The following is a 21569-nucleotide window of genomic DNA, read 5'->3' as shown; positions in this document are numbered from 1 at the left end:
CACTGTAAAAAAAAAAAGAAAAAAGAAAGAGATCACAATATGTACACTTCTAAAACTACACATAATAAGAGTATGAAACAAACAACCTGCAAAAACAGACACTGTACAGAAGCAGGTGCTGGGGATAAAGTGGAATGATGTTAAGTGTTATTGTAATGAAAACAGAAATATGCAACAGTAGTGACCATGATACAGAAAATAATAAAAAATAATTAGAAAGTAAGTGACCATAATATAAATAATACTACAAGATAGCATACTGGAAATATGAATATTGCAATGTAACCATTTTAAGTGACCATGATATAAATATAGATGTTAAGTGTTGAATATTATGATGTGAGAGGTTTAGAGGAGATAAAGATAATAGACAGGGACTACAACATTATCAGGTGGTGCTGGTGTTCTAGAGCCTGACTGCAGCCGGGATGAAGGACCTGCGGAACCTCTCCTTCCTACACCGTGGGTGTAACAGTCTGCTGCTGAAGGAGCTGCTCTGGGACCCCACAATGTCATGCAGGGGGTGAGAGGTGTTGCCTAACATCCTTCTGTCCCCCACTTCCTCAATGGAGTCCAGAGGACAGCACAGGACAGAGCTCGCTCTTCTTATCAGTCTGTTGAGCCTGCTCCTGTCTCTGTCCGTGCTACACCCCCTCCAGCAGACCACAGCGTAGAAGATGGCTGAGGCCACCACAGAGTCATAAAAAGTCATGAGGAGAGCCCTGCACACTCCGAAAGACCTCAGCCTCCTCAGCAGATGAAGGCGGCTCTGGCCCTTCTTATAGAGGGCATGTGTGTTGTCCGACCAGTCCAGTTTGTTGTTGAGGTGAACACCCAGGAATTTGTAGTTTTTCACCACCTCTATGTCCAATCCCTGGATGTTCACTGGTGTTAAGTTGGCACAAAATATATAATATAGACAATAAGTTATGGACGTGCGACTGTATTATTATTACTTTTACGCAAGCAAATGACCTGCACACTTCTTTCCCCTCTGCCACATATATCTTTCGGTTTCAACAGCGCCACAAAACAAAAACCACAACTCCCACAATCCAACGGGCCTCGCATCGCTCTTAATTTTGTCCCCTCCTCGCTCGCCGTACAAAGCGTCACGAGTTGCAGGAGTGACTGATCAGCTGGAGGAGGATAACAACAGCAGCGGCAGCAGGCGCGGACATTAATGAAGTAAACTCCGTGGGTGGGGGGGAGGCGCCGCCGCCATGGCCAACATCACCAAGAAAGTGTCGTGGTCCAGCCGGGCCGACGAGTCCGGGGCCACCGGGGAGAGAACCCCGCTGCTCAACGGCTCCGAGCAGCAGAACTCCCTCTCCAGACAGGTACAGCTAGCATAGCGGCTAACGGCTAACAGGTGTTCCCCTCCAGAAGCTGCGCCCCCCCCCCATCGTAAAGTCACTGATAGGCTAGTCTTCGGACGCTGCATGTGTCGCCATCATCAGTGTGTGTTTCTTTTGTATTTTCACGTGTGCAGCCGCGACACAGACGCATCGTTTTGCTTTGCGTGAGGCCGGAAAGTGTCTGAAATGAGACTAATTCAATCAGTGTGGGCTCAATTACTGACACAATGCAACTGGTGAGATTCTGTTATCTGTAGAAAATGATGAGGTCACAGGGATTTGTTTTGAGACTGGAAAAGTCTCATAGTAATGACATGTGTTGTCATGTGTGTCTTTTACGAAAGTATTTCTAATCCTGCACAAGTTAGAGTTCTGATTAGCAGTGGTGTATAAAGTACTTGAAAGCTATACTTGAGTAAAGGTACAGATATCTTACCTGGAAGTGACTCCGGTTAAAGTATAAGTCACCCGTCAGAGAATGACTTGAGTAAAAGTCTTAAAGTAGCTCATATTAAATCGACTTAAATATCAAAAGTATCTGGTGTTGAAATGTACTCAAGTATCAAAAGTAAAAGTAAGAGTACAAAAATTTTTATAGTAGGCCTACACCGACACAAAGCAACCCCAAATTGTTCTCTTCAGGATTTATTTAAACTGAAATTATATAAACAATATACATATAATGTATAATTTTACAAATTTGGAACCCCAGATGCTGAGGTTCAAATAGTATTGGATTAGTGCATCTGAACTTCAAGTGCCTCTTGTGTCTACCTAAGAACACTAATAGACCACAGTATAACCACTAAATGTCATTTAGATATTTACAAAGTGTAATTCTGTAAATATCACTAAACAATGGAGCTTTCATCAGTAGCAGGAATGATACACAATGCCCCTTATGATAACTCAACAAAGGGAAAGAAGTTCTAGCACACGAAATAAGATAGTTTCTCTTTTGTTAACAGCCTGAACAGCGCTAGGACAGAGAAGAAACGAATGGAAATGTTTTACCTGTGACTTTCTGTTCTTAAATGATTCACATAGGTTCCACATATGGCAGCATCGGAATTTACTCGGACAAGCCTTTCGAAAATTCTATCCATATTCTTATATGTTCAGTGGAACGAGGCAGGACTTAGTGTGCAAGAACACAAACGTAGGGAGATAAGTGCATGTATGGAATTTTATTTACACAATCAGGAGTTTACGAAGGAAATGTTCAAAACCTAAATTGGCCCCAAAACAGAGATTGCTGACAGGCTGGTCAGTTCAGATACAACCAAAGATCCTGAGTACAAAGGGACTGCAAGGTTCTATCAGGTAGGCAGGCCGGTAAGACAGATACAGAAACAGACCGACAAAAAGGTCAGCCCAAAGGTCAGGCCTGTCGCAGGCCCAGCTTAAACGCCCGTATATTTGGTTACGCCTCAAATGTGTTTGTCTTCTCCCGGAGATCCTTGACCTGCTCTGTTATACAAGCAGTAAGAATATATTTTTAACAATACCCTATTTGCACTTCTTTATATATGCGAAGTAGAAAGTACAGAAATTTGTGTTCAAATGTAGTGATTAAAAGTAAAAAGTCATCAGGAAAAATCAGTACTCAAGTAAAGTACAGATATGTGAAAATTCTACTTAAGTACAGCAACTAAGTATTTCTACTTCGCTACTTCCCACCACTGCTGATTAGTTAAAGGTTCAGTGTGTAGAATGTAGTGACACCTAGTGGTGAAGTTGCACATTGCAGCTGTTTAGTTTGTCCAGTCTGGGCTACTGTAAACAAAAAAACATTGCCGCCTCTGTTGAGAGGACCCACTCCCGATGTAAATATAAAGTATTTACAACATAAAGGGCAAATTCCAGGGTAAAGAGAACAATAATTTGTACAATGTTTTTAGATGAAACACACAAGTGAAAACATCACGAGGATTGTTTTATATATCATTTTGGACAATAGATCCCTTTTTCACCTAAATCTTACAAACTGAACCTTTAAAATTATATATCAAGTATAGCTGGGCAAAAATCATATCAATATATTAATCATGGTAAATGTCACGTTGTTATTATCTCTTTGAAATTTGAAGAATTTGGATTTTTAACTTTGAAATTTATGTGCAGAGACTGACAAACATGTGATAAACATTTTAAAACTTCGAGGTAGATCCATTATGTGACTGTGACCTGAACATTGCCCTAACAGTTATATTGATTGGACTTTTCTTATATTGCTTTTGATTTAAAATTTGCATTGTGATAATTGTTGATGTTATTTTTAGCATGCAGCCCTGGTGTCAATCACTGACAGTATCATGTTAGACAGCCGACTGCAGCCTGAACCAAGCTGTTGGGCAATATATAGAAAACTACTGGAAAATGCAACTTCCTTTTCTTCCTGTAAATGCAGCTGTGATTAGTCAGTTACTCCCTGAAAGCATCGGGACCAAAGGTGGACGCAAACTAACTTTATCTTAGAGTTAATTCAAGACAAAATGTTTCTGAATATATATATATATACATATTTTTAATTCCTAACTTTTCCCATAGCCCTTTTCTTTAATCTTAATTCACAAATACCTCACCCACGACTTAACATTAAACTTCATTAAAAAAAGTAAACGGACTGTATATCAACTATTCAAAGGGCAGAACTCGCCCATTCACACACACATTCATGCAACTCTACTTTATGCTGAGTTTATTCCATCACACACTATTCACCCACTGTCGGCAGCCACCAGGGGAAACTCAGGGTGCAGTATCTCGCCCGAGAGATTGAACCACCATGTTTCTGTGCCTCCTCCGGGGCATTCTAGTACACAAGTGATCATAACAGTGTTGCATGCCTACATCCATATGTTTATTTGTGTTGCTGTCTCCGGTGTCCAGCCGTCTGAAGGGGGCAGTGTATTTCAGATAGGCAGACTCAGCACAGTGGATTTGGAGGAGGAGATAACGTCAGACGAGGTAAAGTCCGTGTTCGATATCGTCACCGCTCTGTTGTCGTCCATCTGTGTCTGTCGCTCCCGTAGATCCACACCCCATCGAGACCTGTAGCAGCCACTTCGCCTTCAACCTGTAGAAATGTAGTTAGTTCATCCACCTGTAACAATAGAAACCTCACCTGTCTACCAACCACTTTGAAAACCATCTGCCTCTGTCTTAAAATGACATATTAAACAACTAGCGACGTGTGAGGGTACATTGATAGTTGATAAAATATGATTTGGCCTCACACTCGTTTTTACATGTGTGTCTGGCTGACTGTGTCTACTCATGCAGCCTCAGGGCCTGATTTAGAAGGTACAACTTCCCATAGAGTGGAGGGGTAGGACCATAGTGTTCCTAATATAGGTAAACTATTTAATTTAAGATCAGTAGCTTCCTTATAACTGTGGGAAAGCTGCCTGATAATGGTGCAAATGAACACAGCGACAGTTGACTCATCTGTCTGTCGGTTTCCACTGGGATTATTTGCCTGTGATGGAAACAGATGAAGTTCAGCGTTTTTTATTTAACCCTTTGACAAAAGTCCTCCAACATTGTGAAAATATGAAGCTGAAGACTTGGAAATATTTTTGCATTACTCCCGTAAACTCCCATAAGTCAGACACGTTCTCTTTGATCGAACAAAGAACTGAAAGTCACTGCTTCAGGCGCCTGTTAGTTTGAAACCCAGTACAGGGCCGCATGAGTAATGCTTAGTGACATGGTTCAGAAGGATGGAGAGAAATGGCTCCGTGACAGATGAGGTATGTCAAGACTTGCATGTGATCTGTCTGATTGTTGTTTGCTGTGTGCACGTCGGTTGCTCCAGTTGCTGCCTGTTGTGCGACAGTGACACTGCATGTTGGTAATTGTCTGTAGCCGCCTTGTTTGCATGTGTTTTATAAGTTTTGAGATTTAATATTCCTGTATTAAGTGTTCCCCCCCCTCTACCGCATGCTTTATTGTCAATGTTAACAGTATGTAAAGTTTAATTCTGTCAAACTTTTCATTTCTTTGTCTATTGAGGAGACTTTTAAGTGTGAAAACATCTTCCTGATTTGTGAATTGCTGCTTTTCACCACTGTTAAAAAATCCAGTAACCTAGTTCCTGCCTCCTTGCCGTCTCCCACCAGGTCAGAATTCAGTGTCTTGTTTTTTTGTTTTTTTATTATCCTGCAGGAGTCTCTAAGAGGGCGACCCAAAGAGATCCCTCACACCGAGAAGCTACTGTCTCTTAAATATGAGGTAAACAGAGAGCTGATTATTATATGAATCTAGATAGAAATTATAAAAACAGTCAAATTAGACAATAAATCTGATATAGAAAATACGGTTCAGGCCCTGAAACCCCAACCACATCAACACACAGGACATTAATCTCATTAGAAATGCTGGCAGCAGTTGATATAATCTGCTCTGCATTACGTCAAATTTGCAACATTTTCAGGATCCAGGTTTATCGTGACGCATTGAAGAACATGTGTAAACATCATTGTCATTAATATGTGTGTGTTTGCTATTCCAGAGTCTGGACTATGATAACATTGAAAACCAGCTGTTTCTGGAGGAGGAGAGAAGGATGAGTTACATGGTGAGTTGGGTGGACCCCCCCCCCACCCTGAAATGATGATGCATTACCTCAATTCTGCAGTCCTCATTCTTTTACCTGCCTCAGTTTTGCTCCATCTCTTCATGCTCTTGTGCCCTCAGGGTTTCCGGTGTCTGGAGATCAGTCGCTGGTTTGTCTGCGGCCTCATCGGCTTCCTCACCGGCCTCATCGCCTGTTTCATAGACATTGCGGTGGAGCAGCTGGCTGGGATCAAATACCAAGTGGTCAAAACAAGTATCCTCAAAAGGTGTTCATGACACACTTGACTATTTGACTACAGGGCTCGCTAAGTCAAAATATATCTTGTTAAAATAACATCTTTTAATAACAGTTGGTATCCATCGTCCTGGTCTGTACTATCAATCACCTGCTGTGATAATTGGCCACTAAACGGCTTCGGCCTTGTGCCGTCGGGACCCAGAGTTGTTCCTTGACCTCTAACCACCCAGACATCGAAAAGTTTACAGAGGCAGGCGGCCTGTCCATCTCCCTCCTGCTCTGGGCCTTCCTCAACTCTGCCATCGTCATGTTGGGGGCCATCATGGTTGCGTTTTTTGAGGTAAGACTGAAAAGGGGAAATAATTTGACCTTTTTGGTCATAAACGTTACTTCGGAGACGCGGTTCCTATTTTGATGTGCCTTTTTCTTCCTCTTTTGTTTCATTAAGTAGTTTTCGAGTGAGAGTTTTTTTTATTAAAATGTCTCAGTCTAAACTGTGGAAGTGAAAACTAACAGTGCGTATGTGTGATCATTCTTTATTCCTGCCTAATAGTCTAATAAGCCACAGTTTGTGAGCTTGAGATCAGGGAAATTATAACATTGTTGTTCCTTCCTCCAGTATGAAGTTGCTCAATTGTGTTTTTTTTTTTTTTATAATTCCCAGACATTTGCAAAGCCAGCTTGCAATGTCGAGGTCAAAAATACCCACCTATGATATAAGTAACCTCTTTCACTCTGACTACCCGTTCCTCTTCTCACCTTCTCCTCTGTGTGATCCAGCCCATAGCAGCAGGAAGTGGTATACCCCAGATAAAATGTTACCTGAATGGCATCAAGATTCCCAGGGTGGTACGACTCAAGGTACGCACACAAAAACACAAGAGACAGTGTAATAAATGTACTTGAAACAATCCTTTTTTATTTTTATCCTTACGTTTGTGTGTTTGTCCTCTACAGACCCTGGTGGTGAAAGTCTGCGGAGTTATTTGTTCTGTGGTTGGCGGCCTGGCTGTCGGAAAGGTGAAAATTTTAATTGGTGAAATGTAACATTACATCTGTGTCATTGGGTTAATTGTGACGTTTTATTCATTTTCACATGTTTCTTGTTCGTTTACCCACAATCCCTCAGGAAGGGCCCATGATTCATTCGGGTGCTGTTGTAGCTGCAGGCGTCTCCCAGGGCAGGAGTACGTCTCTAAAGAGAGACTTCAAGGTCAGTCATCAGCTGACAAACAACATTTCCCCCCATTTGAAATCTTACCGAGTAATTTGAAATATGAATCTTTGGTGTGTGTGTTTGCAGATGTTTGAATACTTCCGGAGAGACACAGAAAAAAGAGACTTTGTTTCTGCCGGAGCTGCCGCCGGAGTTTCAGCTGCCTTCGGGGCACCAGTCGGTAAAAAGACAGCTGACTCAGGAGCACAGTACAAACACCAGCTTTATTATGATCCTGTGTGAATTATGTTGGTGGATTTAAAGTAGAAAAGAAAAAACAGCTGTTGGTGAAAAGTACAGACCCCCTCCTGTCACTGTTAACTTTGTTAGATGACGATTTTATACGATTTATGAAAAATGTGTAAAAAATGCAAAGCTAAAACTTGAGAAAGAAGGATCTGCCGAGTGAAAGAGAAGTTCTCGTGTGAGTGTGAGAAAGAGAGAAAGAAATCTGCATTCCGAAACTATGTGGTCAGACTGTCTGCATGCACAGTAACAACTTAACTTAATTCTCATGTTATCACAAGACGTGCAAAACAATATTTGGTTTATTATGAAACTGTGGCAGGACAAAGGAGGATATGGCCGGGTGCCACAGTCTTGATCATTTATGGGAAACATTGCTTCAGCATTAACCCTGGTGGCTGTATGTGTTCTCTGAGTGCCCCCTTATCTAGATTCCATTATGATTTGTGTTTCATTTGTTAATAGGTGGCGTTCTGTTCTCTCTGGAGGAGGGAGCTTCCTTCTGGAACCAGATGCTGACATGGAGGATAGTAAGTGCACCTGTATTTCAAACCCATGATAAATGATTGAAAGGTGTTTTTATTTACTTCCTCACGTAAACCTTTTCTCTTCTGCAGTTTTTTGCCTCCATGATTTCCACCTTCACCCTGAACTTCTTCCTCAGCATCTATCACAACAAAACCGGAGACCTTTCCAGCCCTGGTCTCATCAACTTCGGTCGCTTTCAGGGTGACGTAAGGAACTGGTTTTGTAAATCATGGTTTTTCATTCCAGCTCTGTGTTGTTATGTAAAAAGGTGACATTGTATTTTTGTTCTTTGTCAGAGTGTGGCCTATAATCTCTATGAGATTCCACTGTTCATCATCATGGGAGCTATAGGTAAAAACACCTTTTTTGTTTATTGAAGTGTATTTGATTCTTTGTAGGGAGACATTTGTGTAAATATATGAAATATTAACGTTTCCCAAACAACCAACATGCTTGTCAAGTTTGAAAATCTAAAGGATTTTCCTCCTTCTCCGGTGCAGGTGGTTTGCTCGGAGCTCTGTTCAATATCCTCAACTACTGGTTGACCATCTTCAGGATCAGGTAAGAAAAGATTTCATTGCTTACAAGTATAAAAATTAATTGTATTTCCCCTGTCAATTGTGTTGCATTTGTGGTGTGCCAACAAAAACAACACACGGCAGCCTGAAAGATTTGCTGGTAACAAAGACGGGTGCAAGATGAGGAAGTGTTTAAATGAGCAATGAAAACAGTTTCTCGGAATATCAACATCGTGTGATTGATGGGTTTAAAAATAGTCACATTGTAAGAACAGGTACATTCACTGAACTGGAACTTGAAGACAAATGTCATTACTGTGTGGTCATGGTTATGTGTTGTGTAGCAAGTTTTACAAGTTTAAATGTACAGACTGACTCGTCTCTGCTGATTTAGTTGACAGTTGTGTGTGTGGGTGTGTGTCTGTGTGTGTGTGTGTGTGTTTGTGTTAGGTACGTCCATCGCCCTTGTTTGCAAGTGATGGAGGCCATGTTGGTTGCTGCTGTGACCGCGGCAGTGTCATTCACTATGATCTACTTCTCCAACGACTGTCAGCCTCTGGGGCCCGAGCACAATGAGGAGTACCCACTGCAGGTACACACACACACACTCATGCACACACACATTCACATCTCTGTGTTTTCACCTTTTTCTTTCAATAGTCTTATTTTCTTCTCTAGACGGAGACAATGATCTGTAATAACGGTGAAAATAGGGAAGTGGCAGTTACTTACTCAGGCACAATCATGCATTATACTAGTTGTCGTTGAATTTTTTGTTTAATGTGCATGTTTTGGCAAAGTAGACAAACACTAAGTGCAGATTCAGATCAGAGACACCCTTCTCAGTGAATCTTGTTACTTCCTCTTTGTATTTTACTTACCAGAGAGTCCACTTTGAGTTCAATGAGCTTCTCCAGCTGTAGTGAGGAGTATGCCGTTTGTCCCCAGAGGATGAAACCAAAACAGTTTGACATTTGTTATTCTGAGGGAAATGTCTTGCCAACAGGATGATTGCAGTTCGGTGCAGATCGACGTCCATGATCAAAGCCTCACAGAGCTGAGAGCACTGATGTTGACTCTGGTCCAAACGCCATGTTGTGTCCCTCTCTCTCTTTTTCTAGTTGTTCTGTGCAGATGGAGAGTACAACTCCATGGCAACAGCCTTCTTCAACACTCCTGAGAGAAGCGTCCGCAGTCTCTTTCACAACCAGCCAGGTAAAGCTGTGCTAAAGTAGAGCAAGCAGGCTAAACTAGTCTATTGTGTCTATTTTTTCACTGTGTAACTGGGTTCATGTGCGGGGAAGCATGACCGGATTGATTCAAGCCTGAAGCACTGTTTTGTTTGCTTATCATTCTCTTACATAACTTTTTTATTTGTTTTTTACAGGGAGCTATAATCCTTTGACTCTGGGCCTGTTCACTCTGACCTATTTCTTCTTGGCGTGTTGGACGTATGGCCTGGCAGTGTCGGCCGGCGTCTTCATCCCGTCTCTGCTCATCGGAGCCGCCTGGGGGAGACTGTTTGGAATCCTGCTGGCCTCCATTCCCTCCAACGGCTCGGTCAGTGTAGTACTAGACAACATTTTTCAGTTCCTGTATCGAACCGTGGCTGAATAATGAAGTTTTAACTTAGAATTTACCTGCCGTCTTTTAAAAACTTCACTTTAACCTCCCCTCTATGAAAAGGAGTGTATTTGAAGGTGCCAGAACTTTATTAAAGTATCTCAGTAATTGAAATACAAATATTACAAACAAGAAAAACATATATGTGAAGTAGATCTTAAGATACAAGATAAAATGGATGAGTCTTGTCTTCCTCTTGAACTGAACGATTGTTCCAGATGACACAACCGACTGTTTGGACTCTGCTGTGTGTGTGTGTGTTTTGTTAGATCTGGGCGGACCCGGGTAAATACGCCTTAATTGGAGCTGCAGCTCAGTTAGGTGAGTGATCATATGTAAATACTGAGAAACTACACATTTAGAAATCTTATATTCCATACTTCTCTATATGTGTTTAGGTTTTCTAATCTAACGCACTTCTCTCCTCAGGCGGCATCGTGAGAATGACTCTCAGTCTGACCGTCATCATGGTGGAGGCTACGGGGAATGTCACATACGGCCTTCCCATCATGCTCGTCCTCATGACCGCCAAGATAGTGGGAGATTATTTTGTCGAGGTGAGTAAAGCGGATGGCATCAGAACATGACAGTTTGCTTCTTTTCACGAATTGAGACACGGGAAGTGTCTGTAACCGGTCTGTTCCTGTTTAGGGTCTGTACGACATCCACATCAAGCTGCAGAGTGTTCCCTTCCTGCACTGGGATGCTCCTGCTACGTCCCACTGGCTGACTGCGAGGTGAGCTCCCGTCCGATTGGTTCATGTGTTTGTAGGCTCTCAGTCGTTCTCCTTCGTTTCACCGCCTCTTTGTCTCCCCCATCCAGGGAGGTGATGAGTGCTCCGGTGACCTGTTTGAACCGGATAGAGAAGGTGGGAACCATCGTGGACACCCTGAGCAACACGTCCACCAATCACAACGGCTTCCCCGTCGTCGTGCAGGTTTCTGGGACTGATGAGGTACGATCATGGTTTTTGAAATTCACTCAAGGGACTAATGAAGAAGACAATATCTGACGCTCTGTCAACACGAAATGATTTCCTCATCCAATAATACTTGAACGACAGTGTTCCTTCTCAGCTATTTGATGGATTGTTGATGACTAGTTTATCGCCACCTACTGGCCCGGCATGCTTGTTTTACCGTTGAGTGTTTTTTGTTCTCTCAAGATATTTTGTACGATGAAGGTTGCATGGACAGAGATTTATTTGGAGATACTTTTACTTATATATACACAATCTGTGATAGTCAAGCCGTTTCAGAATGAGTAACCACAACACTGAATACGTTTATCAGCACCTGGCAAATACAACATATCAGAACTTTTAATCTGGTGTCTGTGGGGATAATATTGGACTGTGCACCGGTGAAGATGTGTCTTCTGTCCAGCATCAGTGATTCTACTCCACAGGAATCATTAGCCTGGTTATTAACAGCTCCAGCTCCAACCGGCAGTGATGTAAACACGACACCAAATCAACCAGATTATAGAAAGAGGCGGAGAGTGATTATAACCCAACACCACCATCTCCTCTATGAAAACATGGAGATGGTTCTCTCCTTGTTTGAGGAAGTTAGATCGTCTGCTTCTTCTCACTTCCTCCTCATGCTGAATCCACTACCAAGTTTCTATTCTGTAGGAAAGTCCAACAAAGTAGAGTAAGTGCAGGAAAGTAAACCCTCATTTGCTCTTCTCTCCTGATCAGCCAGCAAAGCTCTGCGGGCTCATCCTCCGCTCTCAGCTCATCGTTCTCCTCAAGCACAAGGTAACATCCTCAACAGGAAGTGTATATATTCTATTTTAAATCGGACCCCTCACCGTGTTCTCCCGTTCTGTCCCGGCAGGTGTTTGTGGAGTTGGCCCGGTCCCGGCTGACCCACAGGAAGCTCCAGTTGAAGGACTTCAGAGACGCCTACCCCCGCTTCCCCCCGATCCAGAGCATCCATGTCTCCCAGGACGAGAGGGAGTGTATGATGGACCTCACAGAGTTCATGAACGCCACACCCTACACAGTACCACAGGTAAGGCAATCCAAAATTTTACTGACCGAAATCTTTTTATCCAGGTTTAGAATATTCAATACCAAATTTCATCTCTCACTCTGTTTTTGTTTTCTCAGGAAACGTCTCTGCCTCGTGTGTTCAAGTTGTTCAGAGCCCTGGGACTCAGACACCTGGTGGTCGCGGATGATGAGAACAGGGTAGGAGTGTCTCTGTGTCCCCGTCTGTTCTCGAATGTCTTGTTTCAGTTACTGAGTTAAACTTGACTCTTCTTTATGTTCAATGATCACATCCTTGTTCCCCTGTGTTTGGTGTGTGACCCTGTGCAGGTGGTGGGACTGGTGACCAGGAAAGACTTGGCCAGGTATCACCTCGGCAAACATGGGCTAGAGGAACTTCAACTGGCCCAGACATAGTACACACACACTCACAAACACACACTCTCACACACACAGACACACACACCCATGAACTGTTATCACCTGATGCCTGAAGCTGTTGAGCCCCAGCTATGCAGAGAACATCTCTGAGGGGGAGTTCCTCCATGAAAGCAAAGAAGATTCATAAGGTTTCATTGACCGGATTCAAGACTTTTCACCAACAAAGTCAAATAGATTCAATCAACAATAAAATAAAAAGCTGTTAATCATAACAGTAAATGATAATAATGACAATAATTTTGAGCTACACCAGATGAGGGAAGTCGGTTTCATCTTAGTTAACTTGTAAATGGAAAACCTTGTGTTCTTACTCCTCAACATCAGAAACAGCTGATTGTTCAACCGCTCATGAAGTAATATTGTTCTGGAACAGTGACATCTACACATTCATTAATTATGTTTTTTAAATGATTACACATTTGACTTGTCTTGCCGTTGAACTGAGCAGGACATTGAAACTGGTTTGCTTTAGAAAAACCTGATTTGAGCGAGAGTGCTCGTCCCCATTTGAGGTTTTTTCTCTGACAATGTTTGCAAATTTAGTATTTTCCAATTTCTTTGTGTAGTTTTGCACTGAAAAAAAAAGTTATTTATTGTTGACGTTGATTGCTTGTTTTATTTTGTAAGTTTGGGAGAATGTTTAGGTTTTACATCACAGGAGGGAGAGGAGACGCTTGTCTGATTGGCTAAGTGATGCAGAGTTCTGAAGAGATGGTTCTGTTAATAAATGTGGATCCTCCTCGTTCTTCTTCACTGAGCTCACACAAATATAATATGATGTGCGTTATTGACGGTAAAAATCGTTTGGTACGAAAACGTTTTTTTTTGTTGTCTCCACCAAATGTTTCCACCTCCTGCTGAAATATTGTATTGGCAAAAAAATACTTTCAAGTGTGCCTGATGAAGATCTCCATATCTATGAATGTAAAACTTTGTTTACCACACATCTTCTCTTTGAACTCTTCGATTAATCGTTGCGTTACCTGGTCAGTGTACGGCACAAAATATTCAGATTTCATAATTATTTTATAAATTTGTGCGTCCATCATTTCAACTGCCAGTGTTGTTCTTTGAGTTTCCTTTCATCCCTGTCACACTTTTGTTTCCTTTGTCGTCTTTTTCTTTTTCTTGTTCCTGACTTTAGTATTTTGACGATGCTCTATTTTGTAACCACTGGATAAGCCTTTTGTGAATTAATAAAGTTGAAATGTATCTATTGTTATACAAGTTTTGTGTCTTGGAAGTGCCAGACCTTTAATTTCCACTCGCACACATTAATCCAAACTCTACAGCTCTTCCCTCCATCTCCACTAGGTGTCAGTAAAAGTCTAGGCACTGGTTTAACCGTATGATATCTTGTGTGTCAAGTGTTTTTTTTCCCCACCTTTTACCAACCACACAGTCTGTTACATACATAGTATTATTATATATAATTAATATGTAATAATCTACCATAAAAAAGGCTATCTTTTCTATTCCATTATATGGAACTTGCAAGTGTATAACCCCTTACGTGGGAACTTCTGTAGCAGTGTTAGGACAAACATATATATATATAAATAGATTTTGGATCAAGAAGAACATAACAGCTCAGTCCACTCAGTAGATTCCTTAATTAAAAGGCGTAGGTGCTCAGCATCAGAGCACAGCATTAAAGTATAGCATCAAAGGCATCACGGCCATATGGGCCTCAAATATGACTAATATCTGAACGCAATATCAAAAATCAGTTAATGGCGGATATGCACTTTGATGTTGGTTGCCACCTGCGCAAAGCTGAACACATTCTTGCAGGGTATTGTTGATTGAGGCCTAACCACAAGATGTCTGCGCTTGAACTAGATTTGCTCCGGCGTGCCATAATCGAGGAAACAAAATCCTATTTGGTGAGAACGGCACAGTACGGCAAGACTGTGGATGATTGTGATTCACAGATTGCGGATCTGGACCAGGCCATTGCATCAAAGGAGCGACACATCATTCAGCTTGAGGATCTCAGGAAGAAGGAAAGGTCCATGTATGAAGAGTCCCTCAGTTTGATGGAATTACACTTGATGGACGCCAACAGAATTCTTGCAAAAGAAATGAGGCACAATCAGAAGAAAGCTGGTGAAGTTAGGATGTCAATGATGAAACTGAGGGACATTGAAAGGGAAGTCACGGAGAGAGAGACGCATTTGAACAAATGTAAAAGATTCAGAGACATTTTGTTCAAGATGGCGTCTCTGATGCAGATAGAGGAAGACGCTTTCGTCCAGTCGCTAACATACATCAGTGAGGAGGGGATAGACGTTAGTGCCTCTGAGGAGCTAATGGATCTGGTGAGAAATCTGTCCGACCAGAATCTGTTGCAGGTCCACGCCACAGAGAGAAGGAAGGAAACGCTGGACGAGCGCCAGACCAACCTGAAGAAAATACAAGAGAAAGGAAACGATCGCATACACGATTTGGAGTTGAGCAGATTGGAGCATATGATCACCAAAGACGAGGGGAGACTCTCCAATCTCAAACGTCTGGTCGCATTCACTCCGTCTTTATCCGGGGGCGATGAGGATAAAGAGTGGGATACTCTTAGCAGGAAGGTGACAGGAGTGTACGAGTCCTGCATGGGTCGGAACCATGTCTGCAACGCCACTGAAATGCTCTGTAAAATTGAGGGCCATGTTTTGGAGCTGCTCGATCAACTCGAAGGCCTCCCTCAGGACGCACTGAAGACACTGAGGAGGCTCATCCTGGCTGACCGGGTCAAGAGGAACACCGATGCCAACCTGAAGCATCAACAGTTGAGAGACCTGGAAACGAAGGAGAAGTGTCTGAAGAGGTTGATGAGCGACATCCAGAAGAGGACTGGAAGAAAGTTGATGTTAAGATCCATGATCCCCGACGACGGCAAAACCAAAGACGTGGAGGAGAGGCCTCAGACGCCCGAGGAGATCGTTTGGGACAAAGAGACGGGCGAGAAGGAGGAGAGGTCTGCTGTTGCAGCCCTGTGGGAGGACTGGAGGTTGGCGAAGGCTGCGAAGGAGGCGAAACTGGCCGAGCAGCACATGAAGAAGAAGGAGGAGATTGCTGCAATGTCCCTCATCCCGACAAGGCGTTCGAACAGGGAAGGGTCAGGGCCCAAATCTGGTGCAGTGGCCTTCAGGACTCCCTCTGCCAATACCAAGCACCCACCGCCCAGACTTTCCAGGCCTACACTTCCCAAAACTAACTTCACCAACAGCTCAAACTACGAGGGAACGAGACTCACACAACCTCCACAGACCTGCCCCGTGTGTCGTCCGTTTGTGGGGGAGAAGTCGGCTGAGGCTGAAAAACCCCGACTTGATCTCTCCACACTGCTCAGAATGAGGAGACTGTATTAATCCATAATATTTACTATATTGAGTATATTTCTTGTGTGTGTTCGTTAAGTTTTTCGCTGGTTGGTGCAGTTGCCCTTAAAAAATTTGTTATAATAATAAGTATGTGCTCATAAACGTTGTTGGGAACTGTGACAAATTGCAGACACAATCAAACCTGGGATAGTGAGTGATGCAAAAGATAAATCTAAATACATTGGACATGTGTAGAAACCAATGAGTGGACTTTGTGAAGATGCCTCCTCCATGTTAGCAGATGGAATATGGTCCAAACTAAAAACTCACGTTAAACTTGAAAACATTTTCATATTTGCATTCGCATTTTTATGTAGTTACCTGTGGTGGAGACCCTGAAAAATAAAGATCATGAGAGCAAGTCGGTTCTTTTGAGAGTTTTGTTAAGACTTGACTGTGATGATGGTATATCATCACAGTCAAGTTTAAACTAAAATTTAAACTGAGCTAAATATTTTTTGGTAAAACACAATCATCTCATTCCTCCATTCCTCTAAAACCATCCCTGGTTTTATTAGAAGACACCGTTGTATTTATTCATCATTGCCGCGGACCATCTTTACCTCATTGAATTATTTCGCTTTCCCTCTGAGAATTAGCATCGTGGTTTTCAGGCGGTTATGGATGAATGGCCTCTGCACGACTCGGATAATTCTGTCTCCGCTAAGCAGCCATAAAGGACTCCCACCCAGTAAGCTGTCGGAAAAAAACATTTCGACACTTTGCTTATACACACACACACACACACGTATAGTTTACATCATGTATCTTTGTGTGTCTGTGTGTGTGTGTGTCTTACAAAGAGAGAAGGCAATTACCAGGGCTCATGTCTCCACAGTTTAACAGAATAACTTCCCATGTCAATGCAGATTACATTTGCAAATCCGTGTGATATCAGTGCATGAATTTAATTTGAGTTGTGTTACTGTTTGATAATTGATTGTCGTCAAAAATAGTCGGAAATTAAAAACATATAATTAAAAAGTTAAGTCTGATTTGCTCGTATACTTGATTGTTGTGTTACTGTCTACAGATCTCCTCTCGACCTGTTCAGGTAAAATACACAAAATCACAAATAATAACACCACATTATCTTAAGTATCAGGATTTTTAAAAGATTGTGCGAGTTCTGTAAATTCCAAAGGAAACATTGAGGTTGTAGTCGAGATTATTCACAATTTTTCCCTTTTAATATATAGGCTATATCTTTAACATGCTGTCATGGAGATACCACCTCAGTGCAGTCGGTGCCAGTAGCTGCAGAGCATTTTATCAGAAAAAAAAATGCATGACTGAACCCTGGGGACTCCTTATACTGAGACACTCTTTATGACACCATTCATGGCTGCCTTGTTCAAGCACACATTTTATAGATGCCACTCGCCCCACTGGGGACCACTGCTGCTTCTGATTTATATTTCCATGAAGGCAATATGAATATAATGGGTTTATAGCGCCGCTTGCTTCGGGACAGACATGAGAGAGACCCACTGCCGACACTGACAGGGCTGATTGGTGGTTAAAGGCAATGATGATGATGATTTACTGGTTCAAAATGTGGATTTGAACCATAACGTTCTTATGAAACCTGCATTTCAGGTGCGTGTGTCTTGAGGTGAAGGAGGAATTGTGGGTCTTGTCTTACTGTGGTTTATTTGTATAGCACCAAATCATATTATACAGTATCTCAAGGCACTTTACAAAGAAGGTCCAGACCTTAGAGTTTATTGAGAAACCCAACAGTTCCCACAATGAGCAGCACTTTGGCGACTGTGCAGAGAAAAAACTCACTCACTAACCGGAACGATGGAATCAACGATTCGTAAACACAGGAGAAGATCAGTGTCATCGAGTCTTGAGGGTATAATTACTTTCCAGCCAAAACAAGAGTAGCTCATCATTTTAACATATAACTTGACTTGTGCTCATTTTACATCTGTTTTGTCTCCTTATGCAAAACCCCTGTGGGCCCAAAGTGCTATGATATACACAAACAACAACAAGGTGTCATCGTTTCCGAAACTTCTACACATGGACACAATTAAGACACAAGACTTTCTAGTGACTTCAACTCTGTTTGTGGACGAGAGGCACAAACATGAAGGAAAAGTTAGTTTTGCTAAATATCTTCATTGGTGTGGACAGAGCAGTGATGTAAACTAATCTGGGTAAATGTTTTGTCCACTTCCTTATATAGATTTTTAAATGTTGTTAGAGTATATTTGTGGTTGTAGAATATTATAGAATGGTTGGCCGGAGTCTTGAGAGAGTGAGAGTCAGAGACGGAGAGAAGTTGTCTCCCACAGCATCCGACATGACAGCTGAACAACCTCTGAATGACAGTTTAACGAGGTGTGTGTGTGTGTTTGTGTGTGTGTGTGTGTGTGAGAGAGAGAAAGGGAATGTGTCTGCTTGTCAAGTGGGAGATGAAGCCCCTTTTGTACGACAGGACCGAAGCCAAATCAAACTAGAAAAGGAGAACAGTGTGAAACAAAAAGAGCAAATGGTGATGGAGAGAAGGGAAGAAGGGCGAGAGTGAGAGTCACGATCGAAGCATGCTGCTGCCAGGGTGTGGTCACTACAAGACAGAGGGACATAAAGAAGGAGAAGAGGAGGAAGAAGAAGAGGTGGGGAGGGCTGGAAATAAGATAAACAGGGGCACGGAGAGAGGGATGGCGTGACGGGGTGATGAATGGGTGGAGGGAGAGAGTGGACACCATGTGAGGATTTGTGCTGAAGTGATGAAAAATGAAGAAGGGGGAAATAAAAGCATGAAAGAGTTGGGAGGTGGATGCGTGAGATGGAATGAGGTGTGGAGAGAGAGAGAGAGACAGAGAGGGGGGAGGCAGGGAAGAGTGAATGAGGGAGGGGAGCAGAGAGAGAGAGAGAGAGGAGGGGAGAGAGGGGGGGGTAAAGGATGAGCTCATTGCAGTCTCTGGGCTGATGACATGAGGCGGAGGGGGGAGGGAGGGATGCAGGGTGGTGGTGGTGGGTTGGGGGGGGGGTTCACTGCTCGTCTGCGTATCGATAGCCAGCATCTGAGTACAACACACACATACACACACACAGACACACACACACACACACACATTCACACACGCTGCTGCAGCCATGCCAGCGCCTGCCGTCCACCGTCAGCTCCCAGAATCCCCTCCTGCATTCAGAAAAAAAGGTTTTTAAAGCCTTTGTATTTTTATTTCCTTTATCACTGAGCTGCACTCAACAGAAAGAGAAGAAGAAGAAGACGAGGAGGAGGAAGTGCAGGAAGCCGGCTGCCTCTCCTGTCTGCTCCTTTCTCCTCTCTCTCTCTCTCTCTCTCTCTCTCTCTCGCTCTGCCTCACACAAATCCTCATCTCATCCACACCCAAGGATCCCCTCCCTGCCTCTCCACCTCTGCCTCTCTCTCTCTCTCTCTCTCTCTCTCTCTCCTCTCTCTCTCTCTCTCTCTCTCTCTCTCTCTCTCTCTCTCTCTCTCTCTCTCTCTCTCTCACACCACTCCTTCTCCTCAAACCCCCTCAACCCCTACAACCACAGTTTTTCCTTTCCTCTGGGGTGGGGATGCTCGTCTGACCCCGTTTCTATCCAGCTCTGAGACTTTTTTTTCTGTGGATGCTCTAATATCTGATTCCTCCCGGCTCTGGTACTTTGTTGCTTGCTACCTGTGGAGGTTCCCTGGTCCCTTCTGGTTCATCCGCAGCCCCACTGAGAGGCACCATGCTGGGAGTGGATGTGTGTGAGTTTGGGGGTCAGGTGCTGGAGCTGCTGTGGCTGACTCTGTGCTACAGAGGTGAGGTCATGTGAAATGTAAATCATGTGTGTGTTTGCTCAAAGGGTGTTCATCTGTGTGAGCGTGTGTGAGTGTGTGTGTGTGTGTGTGTGTCTGTGTGTCTGTGTCTGTGTCATATGTCTTTATCCTGGTGGGTGTGGACATTTTTATGTCTAACATGAGGCGCTGGCAAGACACACCAAAGGTTGCTGATCAATAGCTATTGATCACATGCTAAACTATCTTGTGTGCGTGAGCTTGTGTGTTGCTTTCATAATTATGTTTCTGCTCACATATAGATTCATAAATACACACAAAAGTGTGTATGTGTGTGCATGTGTGTTAGTGTGATGACACAGCTTATGCAGGAATCAGAGGGTGTCACCAACGCCTGCTGTTACTTCTAACAGTATTTTATTGCCTTTGTATTTACAACAGTAATTTATTTGCAGTCAGCTTCTGTCTGTGTCTGTCTGTGTGTGTCTGTGTGTGTCTGTGTGTGATCACTACACTGCAGTATTTCTAAATAGTTACAGATGGTGGGGTTTCCCCTCACAAGTCTGTGTTTTGTGAGATAAAAAAAGGCAAAGGGAGATGGATGCAAAGAAGAGAAAATGAGTGAAGTGATATTTGACAAATGAAAAAGATGGAAACACAGAGAGATGGAGAAGAGAAGAAGTGAAACCACTACGATGAGAAAGAAGAACAGTGAATGTCTTAGAAGTGTAATATGTGAGATCTAAGAATATCCATGAGTGATCTATTCCATTTCCTCAATGAATTTTCAACCCTCAGTTTTTTTTTAAATCTTGAAACACTGATCCTTGTGCTGCTGCTTTGATTTACACACATCCAGCTTCAATTGTTTGGGGAAATATTTCTGACCCGCAGCCTCGATGCCACCCTAATGGAATCCTCTTTTGTGATCACACCAACATGTTATCATTTGAAGAAACGTAAAAACAGGATTTGAGATATTGAATGGAACTTCCTGGGCAGTTGTTTTGTGGATGTGACTCATCAAATCTTGTGAAAAAATCTCGACTTGGATTGAATTTTGAAAAACGAGGAGGAGGAGATTTTTGATATAGGAACGTGGGAGGTGACTGAGTGGAGGATAAGTGGCAAGAGTAGCGAGCAAAATGATAAAGCGAGGGAAGGGCCAAGGAGCTTGAGAGGGTTCGGAGGAAGTGGGAGGCTGAGGAGGAGAAGAAGAAGAAAGGAGGTGGAAGATGAGGAAGAGGAGCAGAGGACGATAGAGGGGTTAAATAAAAGGAAACAAAGGGAAATGTTGTGATGGACAACAAAGAGAGCGCCGTGCGTGTGTGTCTGTGTGTGTCTGTGTGTGTGTGTGTGTGTGTGTGTGTGTGTGTGTGTGTGTGTGTGTGCTTGTGTGCTGGGCTCGGAGGGTGAGGCCCATGTGGCAGAACACTCCTCATGAACTGTCAATCAGAAAACACCAGTGCAGGCGGCGTGCAGCCAGCGTTGAAATAGGCTAATTGAAATCTTGCTCTTTTTCCTTCCTCCTCCTTTCTCTCTCTATCCTCATTTCACCTCTTTTTGTCCTCATCCATCCCTCCCTTCTACCTTCTCCCCCGTTCTTTCGTTTCAAATCGACGGCCCCTCAGTCTCCTCTTCCTCCTCATCCTCTTCTCCTCACTTTTATCTTAAACCTCCCTC

At 43.0% G+C, this 21569-nt stretch overlaps 2 protein-coding genes across 3 annotated transcripts in view; both read left to right on the top strand.

Moving 5' to 3' along the window:
* Window positions 1-1121: 1121 nt before the first annotated feature.
* On the top strand, window positions 1122-13965 carry clcn7 (chloride channel 7). Of its 2 annotated transcripts, XM_062407722.1 has the most exons (25): window positions 1122-1340; window positions 4251-4328; window positions 5529-5594; window positions 5875-5940; window positions 6060-6192; window positions 6408-6517; window positions 6958-7038; window positions 7135-7197; window positions 7307-7390; window positions 7481-7574; window positions 8105-8169; window positions 8257-8373; window positions 8464-8518; window positions 8668-8728; window positions 9136-9277; window positions 9807-9900; window positions 10073-10245; window positions 10578-10629; window positions 10738-10865; window positions 10960-11045; window positions 11132-11264; window positions 12012-12071; window positions 12151-12327; window positions 12426-12506; window positions 12636-13965. In XM_062407722.1, exons 1-25 carry the CDS (start codon window positions 1224-1226, stop codon window positions 12720-12722), a joined length of 2403 nt encoding a protein of 800 aa, XP_062263706.1. In that variant the 5' UTR covers window positions 1122-1223; the 3' UTR covers window positions 12723-13965. The 2 variants fall into 2 exon arrangements, with proteins under 2 accessions (XP_062263706.1, XP_062263707.1); XM_062407723.1 differs by lacking the exon at window positions 4251-4328.
* A 5645-nt stretch (window positions 13966-19610) lies between these two features.
* Window positions 19611-21569, top strand: part of LOC133970779 (rho GDP-dissociation inhibitor 2-like) — a 16648-nt gene continuing 14689 nt past the window's right edge. Inside the window, exon 1 of the mRNA XM_062407832.1 lies at window positions 19611-19910. Coding sequence (XP_062263816.1) covers window positions 19838-19910 — 73 coding nt within the window. The 5' untranslated portion in view covers window positions 19611-19837. The remainder of the gene's footprint in view (window positions 19911-21569) is intronic.

The sequence above is a fragment of the Platichthys flesus genome, chromosome 16 (genome assembly GCF_949316205.1).
Source record: "Platichthys flesus chromosome 16, fPlaFle2.1, whole genome shotgun sequence".
NCBI classification, from domain to species: domain Eukaryota; kingdom Metazoa; phylum Chordata; class Actinopteri; order Pleuronectiformes; family Pleuronectidae; genus Platichthys; species Platichthys flesus.
Note: the sequence above shows the minus strand (reverse complement) of the source record. Positions and strands in the feature narration are given on the sequence as shown.